The sequence below is a fragment of the Mixophyes fleayi genome, chromosome 9 (assembly GCF_038048845.1).
Source record: "Mixophyes fleayi isolate aMixFle1 chromosome 9, aMixFle1.hap1, whole genome shotgun sequence".
NCBI lineage: Eukaryota > Metazoa > Chordata > Amphibia > Anura > Limnodynastidae > Mixophyes > Mixophyes fleayi.
In genome coordinates this window covers 89,239,141-89,252,283 of record NC_134410.1, presented here as the reverse complement: position 1 = coordinate 89,252,283, position 13,143 = coordinate 89,239,141, and the positions used below count along the sequence as shown (strand labels likewise).

Genomic DNA, 13,143 nt, shown 5'->3' with positions numbered 1-13,143 from the left:
ACATTTTTACATTTCTCTATTATAAGTTAGAAAAGTCCGTTGAAAAGGTATGTAGTCAATGAGATACCGAGTTCTTACTAAACAAATGACGGACGACACTGGATGGCACTGTTAAGACCCCCTAGTCAAGTATGGGGAGGGGTCATAGTTAGCAAATAGCTAAGGGGAGCAGTGGAATGAATACAGCCATTTCCCCATAGAGTCAGAGTCCAATCCAGCTGTTATTTTGTTGTAAAAATCTCCCTTTCTACATGTATGTTTGTATTCAAACCTTTGTATTCCCATCATTCATTGCTTTCCTATTTCCCACTCTTTACACAAACTCTACCTCTCCCTCTCTCTCTCTACCTCTCTCTCCCTCTCCCTCCTCTGGTAGAGATAAAATCAACAATGAGGCTAAAACATATTTTATGTTTTTACATAAGACAAATTCAGAGATACACACACTAGATTGACATGAGTTACAGAAACAGTCAGGGGTTTTGTTTTCAGGTGTATAGAAACTGCTGATTTTAAGCAGAAAGGTTCTGTTGTGGAAATACGATTCATGTTTTATAGATTGCATATCTGTTTTGTTTTTTTGTTTTGGCTCGTGCCTCCTGTACAAAAATGTGCCTTTATATGGATGCACAAAGGGTGGGCAGGACAGGAGGACAGAAGAATGCTAGAGGTGAGGCATACAGATATGCATCTCTGTATAGAACATTGGAGTAGGATTTTTACCACAAGATACGACATAATGTGAAACCCTAGAAAATGTAGAATTTTCATGTTTTATATTTTTTCACTGTTAGACAGACATGTACTGGATACTGTTATATTTGAAGAAAGTGTTATAGAAAGAGACCCCGTTGCCTTTCCCACTTAGTCAAGTAGCTGAATATGAGGTACTGAGAATGACATGTGAGTTGGCAGAGGGAAAATCGATTGATATACATTGGTCTTCAGCAGTTTTCTAGTCTAGAGGGCGATGTTGAGGTGACGGAGAAATCGTTTTATAGCAATAACAGCACATGATTAGGACACTACATAGAGGACTTTATACAGTGACACAGTTACCAACTGAAGTAGCTGCTAGTAAAGTCCACACTTACACGCACAACCATACAGGGCTGTCACACCAGAGAGAACATAGCTGTCAAATAGACAGCAGGGTTTTATGTGACAGCTAACAAATCTATGTTTTGTTTTGTTTTTCGTTGTATTGTTTTAGTTTTAAAATGTGAACACACACACACACACATGCACGCATACACATATTGGTTAATATAGGAAGATTTGTGTTACCTGAGGGATAAACTGTCTGGAAGGTGAAGAGATGTGGTGAGGAGTCTGGTGGACTCTGGAGAGATGGACAAGGTAGACTAATAGAGCCATCCCATATCCCTCCTGCTGATGGGTTTTCCTCCAGGTAAAACAAATGCACGTCATCCAATTACCACCATGCAGGATCCTCAAGTATACACAGGTGTACCAATGAAATATGTCTGGGTAGAGGTGTATTGAAATGTGTCTAATGTATTACTGTTTCATACTCAAAGCTTTTGTTATTTAATGTGATAGTCCTAGAGTTATAATAGATGATAGGGGTATTCATGTTATTGATAATAGATGTATAATGTATGAGTAGTGGTAACAAATCACATACTTTCAGTTAGCCATAAACCAGTGTGAACATAAAGTAGTGGTACTCGGTAGAACGAATTGAATAGAATAAGAGTTGGAACTTGATTGTAGTGACTGATAGCTTCGGCCACTAGTCCTTTCCCGCTACCAAAAGATCACTCCTGGGCAGACTCCTAACCTGTCAGTTTTTGAAATGTTCTTGACCCCTCGTGAGATGAGATTGTAACTGGGAGGCTAGGTTAGACCTTGAGAGAAGGTAAATAGTGAGACAGTAACCGAGAACGTCCAAAACACTGTTTCCTGAAAGGTCACACTAACTGTCAGGATGTTGGATCGGGAGAGTAAGTTGTGGAGCAGAAATCTCTTAAGCTTAGGTTATTTGCCAGACAGGTACCAGGTGTAGGCTACCAGCCTCACGGCTTTAAGGGTAGCAGAGACACACTGGTGCCCATACCACCCACTGCAGAGGGGCCAACACTCAGAGAAGGGTCCAAGGGCACTCATGAGTCTGTACTGGAAGGCCTCGAATGCAGTTAGTAGCACCTGAGCCAAAGGCTAAGACTGTTGTCCAGCATGAAGTTGTAGTTTTTCCTGTTTTGTGTTCTCTCATTTCACTCTCTTCTCAGGACGGTTAATTCTTTTGATTATTAGCAGGTGACAGAGACTGGTTCGGGTAATGATAAGGAGGTATTGGGGAGGAAGAAGTTAGTAGCATAATCAGTCCGGCCAATTACTCTATTCAATTCAGGGGTAAAGGAAAATTTGGAAACCTTGGAGCTTGGAGAAAGTGCGAGGGGCTATTGTCTGAGTAGCATTACGTCCGTAAGTACGGCGACCCCATAGTTAAAAAAAAAAGAGACACACCCAGCGATGCCAGTCCAGTAATATTCGGACTTGAGCAGGCATCCTTGAGAATGATTATCATTCTTGGGAGGGTAAGGTTTTAGACCAAACAAAGTGCTGGGCGTGCTCACGCGTGCCTCAGTGATTATATCAAGTAGGACTAGTTCTCTTTCCACTAAATATTCTTGAGGTACCCGAACTATGGGTGGGAGGTCACTAGGGGAAAAAGTAGGATACCTAGGTCCCTTAGTCTGAAGTCTCCCAATGCTTTACAAGCCGATCACTGTTAAATCTGAGTATTGCGAGACCTGGAAGAACGAACAGACAATAGCCCGCCCACAAGTGTTGATGAAAAGAACTGGTGACATTATTAGATGTGTTTATATTAACGCAAGCTGAAGGAGATTGCATTTGACATTATTGATAGACATAGGATGATGCTATTGATGAACATGAAGTGTTTAAATGTATTCTGAGCTTAAAGACATGCGTTGGACAGAAGAACCTGTTAAACTTGAAGAACTGTAGTAGAGAATTCTGTATAGCTGATACACGTTCTACTGTACCATGTACCTTTCCAAATAATGTATTAAGTGTTTTATTGCACCCTTGAAGGGCATACAAAAGGTTATCTCCAAGCTCCAGAAGTGTACGGTTTATAGTAGAAGAAGAAGTCGTTTAGAGGATTAAGACTCTCTCTTATGATAACTTGTTTAGATCTACAAACGGCGTGGACATACACCAAGGGGCATTTGTATTACATAACAATGAAACGTGGTACTGAGATCCTGCTTATAACATCTTTAAGGTGATAGTTTATTGTACTATCAAAGGGTGGACTGTCAAAGTCGTATAATTGGATGAACGAAAGTATATTGGTTTAATATTGGTTTGCCGTGCGTTCGCACGGTAAAATACGCACGCACACACTCGCATTACAACAGTTAGTTATTTATATAATTTCATATTGGTTCTGTTACACTGTAATTCAGGAGCAGATAGTATTCGGTTTATTATTAGTATATATTTATATATATATATATATATATATATATATATATATATATATATAGAGATATATATATATATATGTTGATTATATGTACATTGTAGTGTTATTAAAGGTTTAGGTAATAGGAAAGGTGTCATGCCTGATATCATATTGAAGCCCTATTCATCAGCAGCTGTCCGGTGCAGTCGGCGAAGAGATCGCACATTGCATACTTTAGTTATTGATATTAGAGAGTAAAACCTTTGTATGATACTGGCTATGAAAAGGAGCAGACCCCCTGGAGAGAAGACCCCCACCTTTGGATTCCTTAGATTGAATCAACCTATTACCTGTCTGGCCTGGACCCACCCAACGTCTGGACCTATAGAAACAATCTACGTCATCTCTTTTGTTCACAATGAAACACTGACTGTATATATATTAGCTGCATCTCACTGGGGCCTCAGTCAACTCTGACACAATATTCTATACAGAATATTGTCCATCGGGTCCCGTGGGTGCGCAAGCGATTGCATTGGTATGTACTTATCTTTTGGTATTGGCTGTGCTGTACTGTACTTTATCATGATATAATAATGTATTGAATTGTTGACTATTTACATCTGTTAAAAATAAATCACTTTGTGCTTTGGACACACATTCAATTGATTGGGCAATGCTTATTTTAAAACGATAGAATTACTTTAATAAGAGATACGACCGTTAATTAAAATGAAGGATAGTAGTGGATATAGGGTAAAGATAGGACTGCAATATTGAGTCTGGGGGGATTTTCACAATTGAAACAGATTGGCGGTTGCTTACTCTGGATCAATTTCAAATATAAGTGCAGGAACGCAGGAGATCCAAAATAGGTTGAACTTGATGGACTGGTGTCTTTTTTCAACCTCATCAACTATGTATGTTACTATGAGGACCCTGCTCAATAGAGAGCTTACATTCTAAAGGGAAGAGGGCACAGCTGATACAAGAGGAGCAAGTGTGGCTCAGAGTGGATATTGGGATAGTTGTGAGGGTGCATTAGTGTAAATAGTATTATCGAGGATAAGATCACCTCTAAAAAAGAGATGGGTTTTCAAAGAGCATCTAAAGATTTGAAGGCTGTGGGAAAGTCTTATTGAGCGTGGCAGGGAATTCCATAAATGGGGAGCAGCACATGAGAAGTTTTCAAGGCGGAAGTGAGAGGTGGCTATCAGAGACGAGACATGGTGCAGGTCAGAGGTAATACCGCTGACAACCTGTTTAAAAAATTAAGGGATGTCATTGCAACATGGCTTTTCCTGCTTGGACTGTCCTGAGGATATGTGATTTCTGATAACGCCACCAGTATTGTTAGAGCATTACAGCGGGGGGATTCCATCACATTCCCTGTTTTGCTCATACAATCAACTTGGTGGTCCTGAACTTTTTTAAAAAATGACAATGACATGCAGGTGATGCTGTCTGTGTCCCGAAATATTTAGGGTCATTTTTGGGTTTCTGCAACAGCATGTAGGATTAATGCAGCAGAATAGAATTTAGGGGAAATGTACTTTAGTCCAGCGCAGTGGAGAATTCTTTTTGTGTTGTGATTTAATGAGCCATTCGCAGTTTCACTGTACCGGTGCTGAAACCCTTCAAAGGAGTCACCTGTGAAGAGAGTGCAGACACTGTTTGCTTGAGTCAAGTGATTTCCCTAATTAGAATTTTTGAAAAGCAGCAAGAGAAATTGAAGGAGGAAATGAAACAAAGCAATTCCGCTAATTATGTTGGACTTGTAGATTAAGTACTTTATTCGTTTTACAAGGATCCAAGAGTTATCAACATGTTGAATTCGGATCATTACATTTTGGTAACTGTGTTTGATCCTAGGCTTAAGAGCTATGTCTTTTCTTCTTTACAACTGACCCAGATCTCAAGAGATGCAATGAGCTTCTGGTCAGCAAGCTGACAATTCAAGTGGTACATGACACAATGACGTCTCCTACTTCAGTTTCTCTGGATATTGCTGCCAGGAAAAAAACCTAGCTTTACCAAGACACCCAGTGGTGATGCAGATGAGTCTGCACAACATTTTGACATTTGGTCTGGTCTAAAAGAATTGCCCAAAAATCGTGACAGCTCTTCCGTAAAATAAACTGCAAATTCCATTAGGAAGGCTATTACCGGCAATTACATCAAAGTACACAGACTTCTGTGATGGTGGATTACAGCGGGGATGAATTTGTATTGTTTGAGGATGAAGTACACACTGATGAGGGTGAATATGATGACAGTGTAGATTGCAGGTGCTGAGATCTAGCTGAGAGAAGGAAGCTAGCTGATGATGTTATGGTAATATTTTGAGTAGAATGGCATGTTGGCAATTTTTTGCTTTTCTACAGTAAACTTTCACCTTTATTAGAGAGGTGTTTTTTTTCTTTAAAAAGGTACAAGCTTTTTATTTACATTTTTGTTTCCCTGACTTGAAACCACTATGCACTTGAACATAGACTTTAGCACATGAGGTAGAGGGATTAGTATCATCATGACTGATACTGGAGAGTGACAAGAACAATGCCACCCCTCCTGTTTCTGTATGAGCTATGGCACAGTAGAATGTCACTGGAGACTTTTAAGAACACTGACAGTCCTATTATTACAATTTCTGTTTCAGAACTGAACCCTGTTGCCTCTCCTGTTTCTGAGTGAGCTATGGTACAGTATAATGTAACTGCAGATTTAAACCAAGATTGCCAGTCCTATTATTTCTATTTCAGCAATGACAATTAGCAATGGAGCTCTCCTCTTTGTGTTACCTATATAACACCGTACAATTTGACTGCAAATTCGGAAGACCAAGCCTGCCAGCCCTCGTATTTATATTTCATTAATGACAATTAGCAATAGAGCAATGGAGCTCTTCTCTTTGTGTGTTACCTATATAAACACAGTACAATGTGACTGCAGATTTACACCAAGCCTGCCAGCCCTAGTATTTGTATTTCAGAAATGACATTTAGCAATGGAACAATGGAGCTCTCCTGAATGTCATTGTAGACTTTGAAGAACACTGCTACCCCTGCCCAACTGCTCTGCAGACTACCAAGAACTGTGCTACCACTTCTGTGTCCCTCTGTGAAATGGCGCTCGATCACCGTGGAGGGCGGTACTTATAGAATCCAAAAATCGCGAGATCTGACAACGTAGCAATGACGTTTTGCCTCATTTTCAATTCCGAGGGCACGCGAAAGTACCGAGCCGAGCCGGATCTGCTAAGTTCAGGTGTGTTCGGTTCTCGGGGAACCGAGCCTGAACATCTCTAGTTTGGGTATACAGAATGGGAGAAGGGATGGTTGGAGTGTACAGGGTGGGGGCAGAACAGTTTGGATGTTTAAAATTGTATATGTGCTTTTAGGGTTAAGAATTGTGTGATGTACTGCATTAGTTTTCATTTTTCTGTGCTGCAGAGGTGTACGGTTTCTTTTGGCCATGCTGGAGAAGGTGGCTTCGTGTCTGTTTGGGCTAGGGTTGGCAGTGCTTTTGGCATGACCTTTGATGTGTCTCCATGTCTTATTTTGTACTGTGGAGGTTAGGCCAAAAAGGAGTGGGACCTTCCGCTTTTTGACTTGGAACGTCCAGAGCCTCAACGACAAGGTTAAGAGGTAGTTGGTTATGTCTCAACTCAAAAAATTTGAGACGGATGTCATTTGTCTTACTGAAACTCATTTGGTTGGTGGTAAATTTTTGGCACCGTGGGTTGGGTAGACAAATCATGCAGTCCATACATCCAGGGAAGTGTCCCTGGTCATTCAAAAACAAGTTAATTTTGCTCTGAATGAACTGTGAATGGACCAGGGTCAGATTAAGACACTACATGTCCCTGGCCTAGGGATACTGTGAGGCCCCCATTTTTTCTGTCCCCAAAACCAGTCATGATCTCCCCCCCACTGGCGATGTCATAATCCATTTGAATATATTAAACTATATACTTTTTCTCTTATATATTTTCCTTTTGATATTCATGATGATTTCCCCCCTAGTCATAATGTGTTGGCTCTGCTCCTCCTCTACCCACTCCACCCCTGAGCGCTTACCTCCAAATTACTTGTGGTCCACTGGTCCTCCTTACCGTCCTCTCTTCACTGCAGCAGGTGTTCTTCAGTCACTGTAAGTGCAGGCGCGGAACTCTCCATACATATAGATTTTTACAGTTATTACATATATTAATGTGACTTCTTATAGGTCATTTAAAAAACAAAAACAAGAGAGACACTAAAAAAAAAAGACTTGGTAATTTGGAAGGTGGGGGACAGGGGAACTTGACAGGTTAAATATGACTATGGGTTTCTCAGATTCCTTCTTTTGCTATGGGTAGTACCTGTATTTCTGTGAGAAAGCAGACTCTGTAACAAGGGCAGGAACTCCGAGGGCATGATCTCCACCAGGCTCCATGTCTAACCCCCAATCACTGAAGATGTAAAAAGTGGACCTAAATAAATAGCAGCAAGATAAAGAATATGCATGAGGGATTTTATTATTATTATATTATGTAGTATTGAGAGTTGTAGACTACCAGTGATATAATGCTCTATGCTTCTTTGGAAAAAAGATGTTTAGGATATCAGGATTAAATGTATTTTTTTTTAATTTAAAACATAAATCCAATAGTTAACATTTATAAAAACGAAGGAGAATATCCATTGCTAGCACACTGCAAAAGCCTTACTGTTAAAGAGACAATCGCTCTAATTCCCCAATGCCACTTTCCCTACCCTCAAAGTCATAAAACTGCACAATGCCAATGCTTAATATAAGCGTACCTAACATCAAGAAAGCCGCAGGCTGCCCTTTGCGTATGCGCAGTAATACGGGAAGAGAGGGGGAGTACTTTTCCCCTCTGGTAATACCGGAAGTAGGCGTCGGAACAATAAATGTACCGGACCGGAAGTTTGAGTAGGGAGCGTTTTTTGAACGGACCTGAGTGGAATTTTTTTGTGGTACAATGGCGGGGCTTGGTGTGCGAGATCCTGCGGTGGACAGATCTTTACGATCAGTGTTTGGTGAGAAACAGCACATGATAGGGTTGTATCTTACTTGGCGGTTACCATAGTATGAAAAATAGTTGGTTTAACGGTAAGGTATGCGTTGAGGGGTACTAGCTGCGATAAAACTTGCTTATTATGAGGTTAGGGTTTCATATTATTTTTCTGAAATAGAATATAAAGCGCTTTAATTCTGTTTATTATTAACGCAAATACAGAAGGCAGAATCGGATAACATACAGTTACCTAGATTTATAAGTTAATTATACAACCAATACAATGAAAAACTTTAAAATACAAAGAATCGCATATAGCAAACATATAATTGAAAAAGCACTAAATTCATGGGAGCGTCCTTCCATATCTGAATATATAGTTTTTAAACATATAACTCCTACTTATATATATCAAAAGACTTTCAAAAGGATTTTTGTAGTTAAAACCCCATCCCTAATAAGCACAGCAAGCCTCTTGTTTGAAAATGGCATCTAATCTCTTATTTTTCTGCCATGGACAAGTACAGTTGAGTATAATTGTCACTTGCTCCCCATGGTAATAAAATAATTTACTATTGTTTTATACCTCACAACCTCGCCTAATCAGTTGTTTTTCTATTTTCAGTTGGAAACATACCTTATGAAGCAACAGAGGAACAGCTGAAAGATATATTTTCTGAAGTCGGACCTGTAGTCAGTTTTAGGTAAGGAACTGAGACATTCAAAATCGAGTTACCCTTACAAAAGAGTGATTAAAAAAACATGTAATTAGTAGACATTATGAATAAGATTTCATTTAAGATGGAGATACATCAGTGGATCTGCGGTAGTGCCCACACCCACTCTCTTGCTTGTTCATGCTCTTTGTGACACCGTAGGTCTTTCAATACAGGTCACTGCAGTATCATGGCTGCCATACTTTTCTTTCAGACATTAATGATTAGGAAGCTTTTCAGTGGCCCAGGCAATACTGGAGAGGAGAATATAAGTTAGCACAACATGCTGCAGTGTGTTTCAGTGCTGCTAAAAAAGTCTGTAGTGCTGCCAAGATTACAGTCTTGGGAAGGGAGTGTGTCCTGGAGAATTATATGGCTGGCTTTCATTCTCCAACTTCTTGGAACTTTAAACTAAATCTAAAGGTAATTCTCTGTGTTCCTTTGAGCCCCTCTCCATTCAGCCCCCTTGTACTTTCTCCACCTGGAATATGTTGTCTCCTTGCTATTTTAGCTACAATAATCTTTGATTTGGTGTCTTTTTCACAATGAGTCTCCTTACTTTGTGTTCAACTAGGATAAGCCCATCCTTCCTAGCCAAGGTGGTTTCCAAGTTCCAGATCAACCATGAATTGATAGTGCCATTTTTGTGTGTCCATCCTCAAAACCTGAGGTGGCTCTTCACTCTCTTGATATGTGGTTAACTGTATGTAGGAATGACTCTCTAGGACCCAGAAGTTCCATCTCTGACTCAATATTGGTCCCCTTCAGTAGTCATAGGAAAAGGTATGGTGTTTCTCTGTTAATCTCCCTTTGTGGCACCAGTGCGTGCTCTCTGGGTTTAAGATACTTGAGGCAACGGTGGTTTATTACTCTTGGGTGATGTTGTGTGGTTTGTATAGCTGCCACATTCTTGGCATTGCGTTCCTTTTCCAAGTTCTACAGAGTGGATGTTAAAGCCGCTGCGGAGAATGCCTTTGGCTGACAAGTTCCCTGGGTAACCATTGCTTTTTCTCTTGTTTGGTGGTTTTGGAAAAAATCAAAGTCTGACTACCCATACTGCGGATGAACAAAACGTGATTTTTTTTTTAATTACTATTAAATTATTTTCTCTAAAGCAATAGTAGCACATGGACCAAACAACCATGGTTAGTCTTTGTCCTGCTCTACTTGGTTTTATTTCCTTTGTAGGCTAATTGCAAAATGGAGAGGAGCGGTGTGTTACATTATCCACCTGTAGTCGTATTCATTTTGATTTGCTTTTAGCGTTGTCAGTACATGGCAAGTTGTTCTTGCTGAAAAGGGGTTTTGCTGTTTAATTATCTTCTTAACCTTCTATGGGGAAAAAAAATAAAGACTTCTGTAAAATGCCACTTACACAGTTCTTTACACTGCTGACCAGAATATCCTGTCCTGCACTGTCAAGGCCAAAACATGTCTGTGTCCGCATAATCCTGTTCTATACTTTAAAAATCCTATGGGTGGAACGTGACTTGCAAGACTGCAATGAAAGCGCCATTTTCCAGACATCCCTTCTCCGTTTGGATAGATTTCAAGAGCTATAAATGCTGGATGGATTACATAGACTGTATAGAAAGTTGCAGGGTAATTAATTCACTTTGGAAGTTCTCTTGTCCCAGTCATCTGTTTTCTAGACAGTGAGATTTTTATCCTTCAAAGAACAGATCTACACAGCAGCCATATGGGTTAGTGTCTTCATATTCTGCAAACTTGATATTGTTAATTAGTATGAGGCTTTTTTTGGTGCAAAGTCTTTTTTGTTGTGAAATGTAATGCTTTGATTTTTCTGATGGTTGCATTTCTGAGTCTTTTGTAATGGTACCCTTTCACATCCTCCAAGTCCTATAATTTTTGAATTTTAGAAAAAGTAAATTAATCTGCAACCGGTCTCTCCTGGGTAGACGGGCTCAATCTAATGGTGGGGCAGTCAAGATTTATAAAAATTATTGAACCCAATAATCCAATTTAGTGTTTGATAAATAAGTTCTATACTATCTAATTGACTATAGGGCATGAATTTTACAAAATTACTGTGGTGCCTAAATAAAGAAGCATTTGTGTTCATTTGAGCTTGTTCATCACTTTGGCAATTGTTCTGCCACCATCTCTCACTTTTATGTAATTAATATATAATAAGATTTTTACTCACCGTTTAATCCATTTCTCTGACTCCATTGGGGGGGACACTGCGATACACTGGGGTATCGTAGTGTCCCCCAATGGTAGGAAAGAGAAAATAATTATTTGTTTGTTCTTACCTTGTTAGGTTGGTGTATGACAGGGAAACCGGAAAGCCGAAAGGTTATGGTTTCTGTGAGTATCAGGACCAAGAGACTGCTCTCAGTGCCATGCGCAACCTAAATGGAAGAGAATTCAGCGGTCGAGCATTACGCGTGGACAATGCAGCCAGCGAGAAGAACAAGGAAGAACTCAAGAGTTTGTATTTTATAGTTTTGTAAAATTGTTTTACGATATTCAGCATTTAAGAAAGGTTTTGAGAAATTTAGAGCTAAAAAGGTTATAACGTACTGGCTTGCTGTTTAGATTTGTTGGTTTTGATATTCTTGAAAGACCTCTAGGTTTACAAGTCCAATGTATATTCTGTTATCCTTACATAATATTGAATATTATATTAGAGTACAGTGTGGAATTTAGTAGTGTAAGTGACATGAGGGATCTTTTTCTTAACCAGCTTGTGAAGCTTGTTTTGTGGCTCCATCTATAAACAACATCTGCAAGCACACTTCCTAGATTATGGAGTTTAGTCGTGCAGCCAGTGCAGAACATATTACTGTGATGCTATATCAATTCCTGAAATATTTCTGAGCTCCCCTAAGAGGGCAGAAAGTAGTCATTGTGTATTAAATATAACATTTAAATTTGATTTAAACAGCACTGGCATGTGATATTCAGATAATTGCTATGTTTATTTAGATGTCGAGCAAGAATCTTTTACTGAACAAGTATAGGAGTATATCTTTAAGGCAACATAAATTTGGATCTTTCTAAACACCTCATGAAACTGTTCCCACTGTTTTTTGCCTAATCTTTTGTGTATTTTCCCTAAAAATAACTTCACCAAAAATTTAAACATGCGACAAGTAGTGAGCCCTGAACAATTGGCACATACTATATAAACTATAAATGGTTTGAGTTTTTACATTTTGTTCAAACTATAACCCCAGTATAATTATCTGTCTTTTATACATATTTTTTAGCATTTATTGTCAAAGTTTATCTCATTGTTTTGGCAATACACTGATACTTAAAGTCTCTGAAGTCAAATGGGGGAAACGTTGAACTAGCCAGTAAAAATGAATCTGCACTACCACTTAAATAGAGGGCTAAAATGTTGATCTGTCTGGGACATTAAACACCATATGTATGTCACACATTCAATTTAGTTACCACCCATATATTATATATGTTGAGCAGCCAATAAAACTGAAGACTTCAGTACAGCAAAGGATTCTAGAGCACCCATAAATGTTATCGCAGACTACATGGTATGATTATAATACAATATTTCTTAATCCCAGATGATTATATTTCATAGATGTACACATACTAGGAGCACACCAGTCATGCACTCGCCATACATGTCAACCAAGCATTTTATTTTGAAAGCGATTAAAAGCCTTACTAAATTGTTTGGTGTGGATTTTTGTTAACATCATTTTAAGTGTTTGCTATTTCAGTCTTGTCTGCAAATCATTGGGCATAATGTCCTGCTCTCATGGAGAGGTGGATTATTCAATTGTCATACCTTTAGAGATTCAAGGAAATGTTTTCATGGCTCCCAAATCCACAGTGATTTGAGGTGCAAAGTGACACTTCGTTTTGACTATGTAAACATAGTTACTTCGGAGTTTAGTTAATTGAGATACGTTTAGAAACAAAACTGAGAGGATATATTAACTATGATTTAT

General features: G+C 39.1%; 3 protein-coding genes across 9 annotated transcripts in view; 1 reads left to right on the top strand and 2 right to left on the bottom strand.

Moving 5' to 3' along the window:
• The window catches only part of TYW2 (tRNA wybutosine-synthesizing protein 2), a 91,379-nt gene extending 83,013 nt beyond the window's left edge, over positions 1 to 8,366 (bottom strand). Inside the window, exons 1-2 of one of the 3 annotated variants that reach the window (XM_075184647.1) lie at positions 8,263 to 8,366; positions 7,821 to 7,931 (exon numbers count right to left, since the gene is read on the bottom strand). In XM_075184647.1, the coding sequence (XP_075040748.1) occupies positions 7,821 to 7,894 (74 nt within the window). In that variant the 5' untranslated portion in view covers positions 7,895 to 7,931; positions 8,263 to 8,366. Of the gene's footprint in view, positions 1 to 7,536; positions 7,630 to 7,820; positions 7,932 to 8,214; positions 8,237 to 8,262 lie in introns of those variants that run through there. The other 2 variants (XM_075184648.1, XM_075184649.1) reach the window with 2 other exon arrangements.
• Positions 1 to 13,143, bottom strand: part of LOC142100820 (adenosine deaminase domain-containing protein 2-like) — a 1,209,653-nt gene that overhangs the window by 349,116 nt on the left and 847,394 nt on the right. The window lies entirely within an intron of this gene.
• CSTF2 (cleavage stimulation factor subunit 2) overlaps positions 8,379 to 13,143 on the top strand; it is a 145,720-nt gene continuing 140,955 nt past the window's right edge. For 2 of the 5 annotated variants that reach the window (XM_075184646.1, XM_075184645.1), the window contains exons 1-3: positions 8,382 to 8,502; positions 9,106 to 9,184; positions 11,481 to 11,650. In XM_075184646.1, the coding sequence (XP_075040747.1) occupies positions 8,445 to 8,502; positions 9,106 to 9,184; positions 11,481 to 11,650 (307 nt within the window). In that variant the 5' untranslated portion in view covers positions 8,382 to 8,444. Of the gene's footprint in view, positions 8,503 to 9,105; positions 9,185 to 11,480; positions 11,651 to 13,143 lie in introns of all 5 variants that reach the window. The other 3 variants (XM_075184643.1, XM_075184642.1, XM_075184644.1) reach the window with 3 other exon arrangements.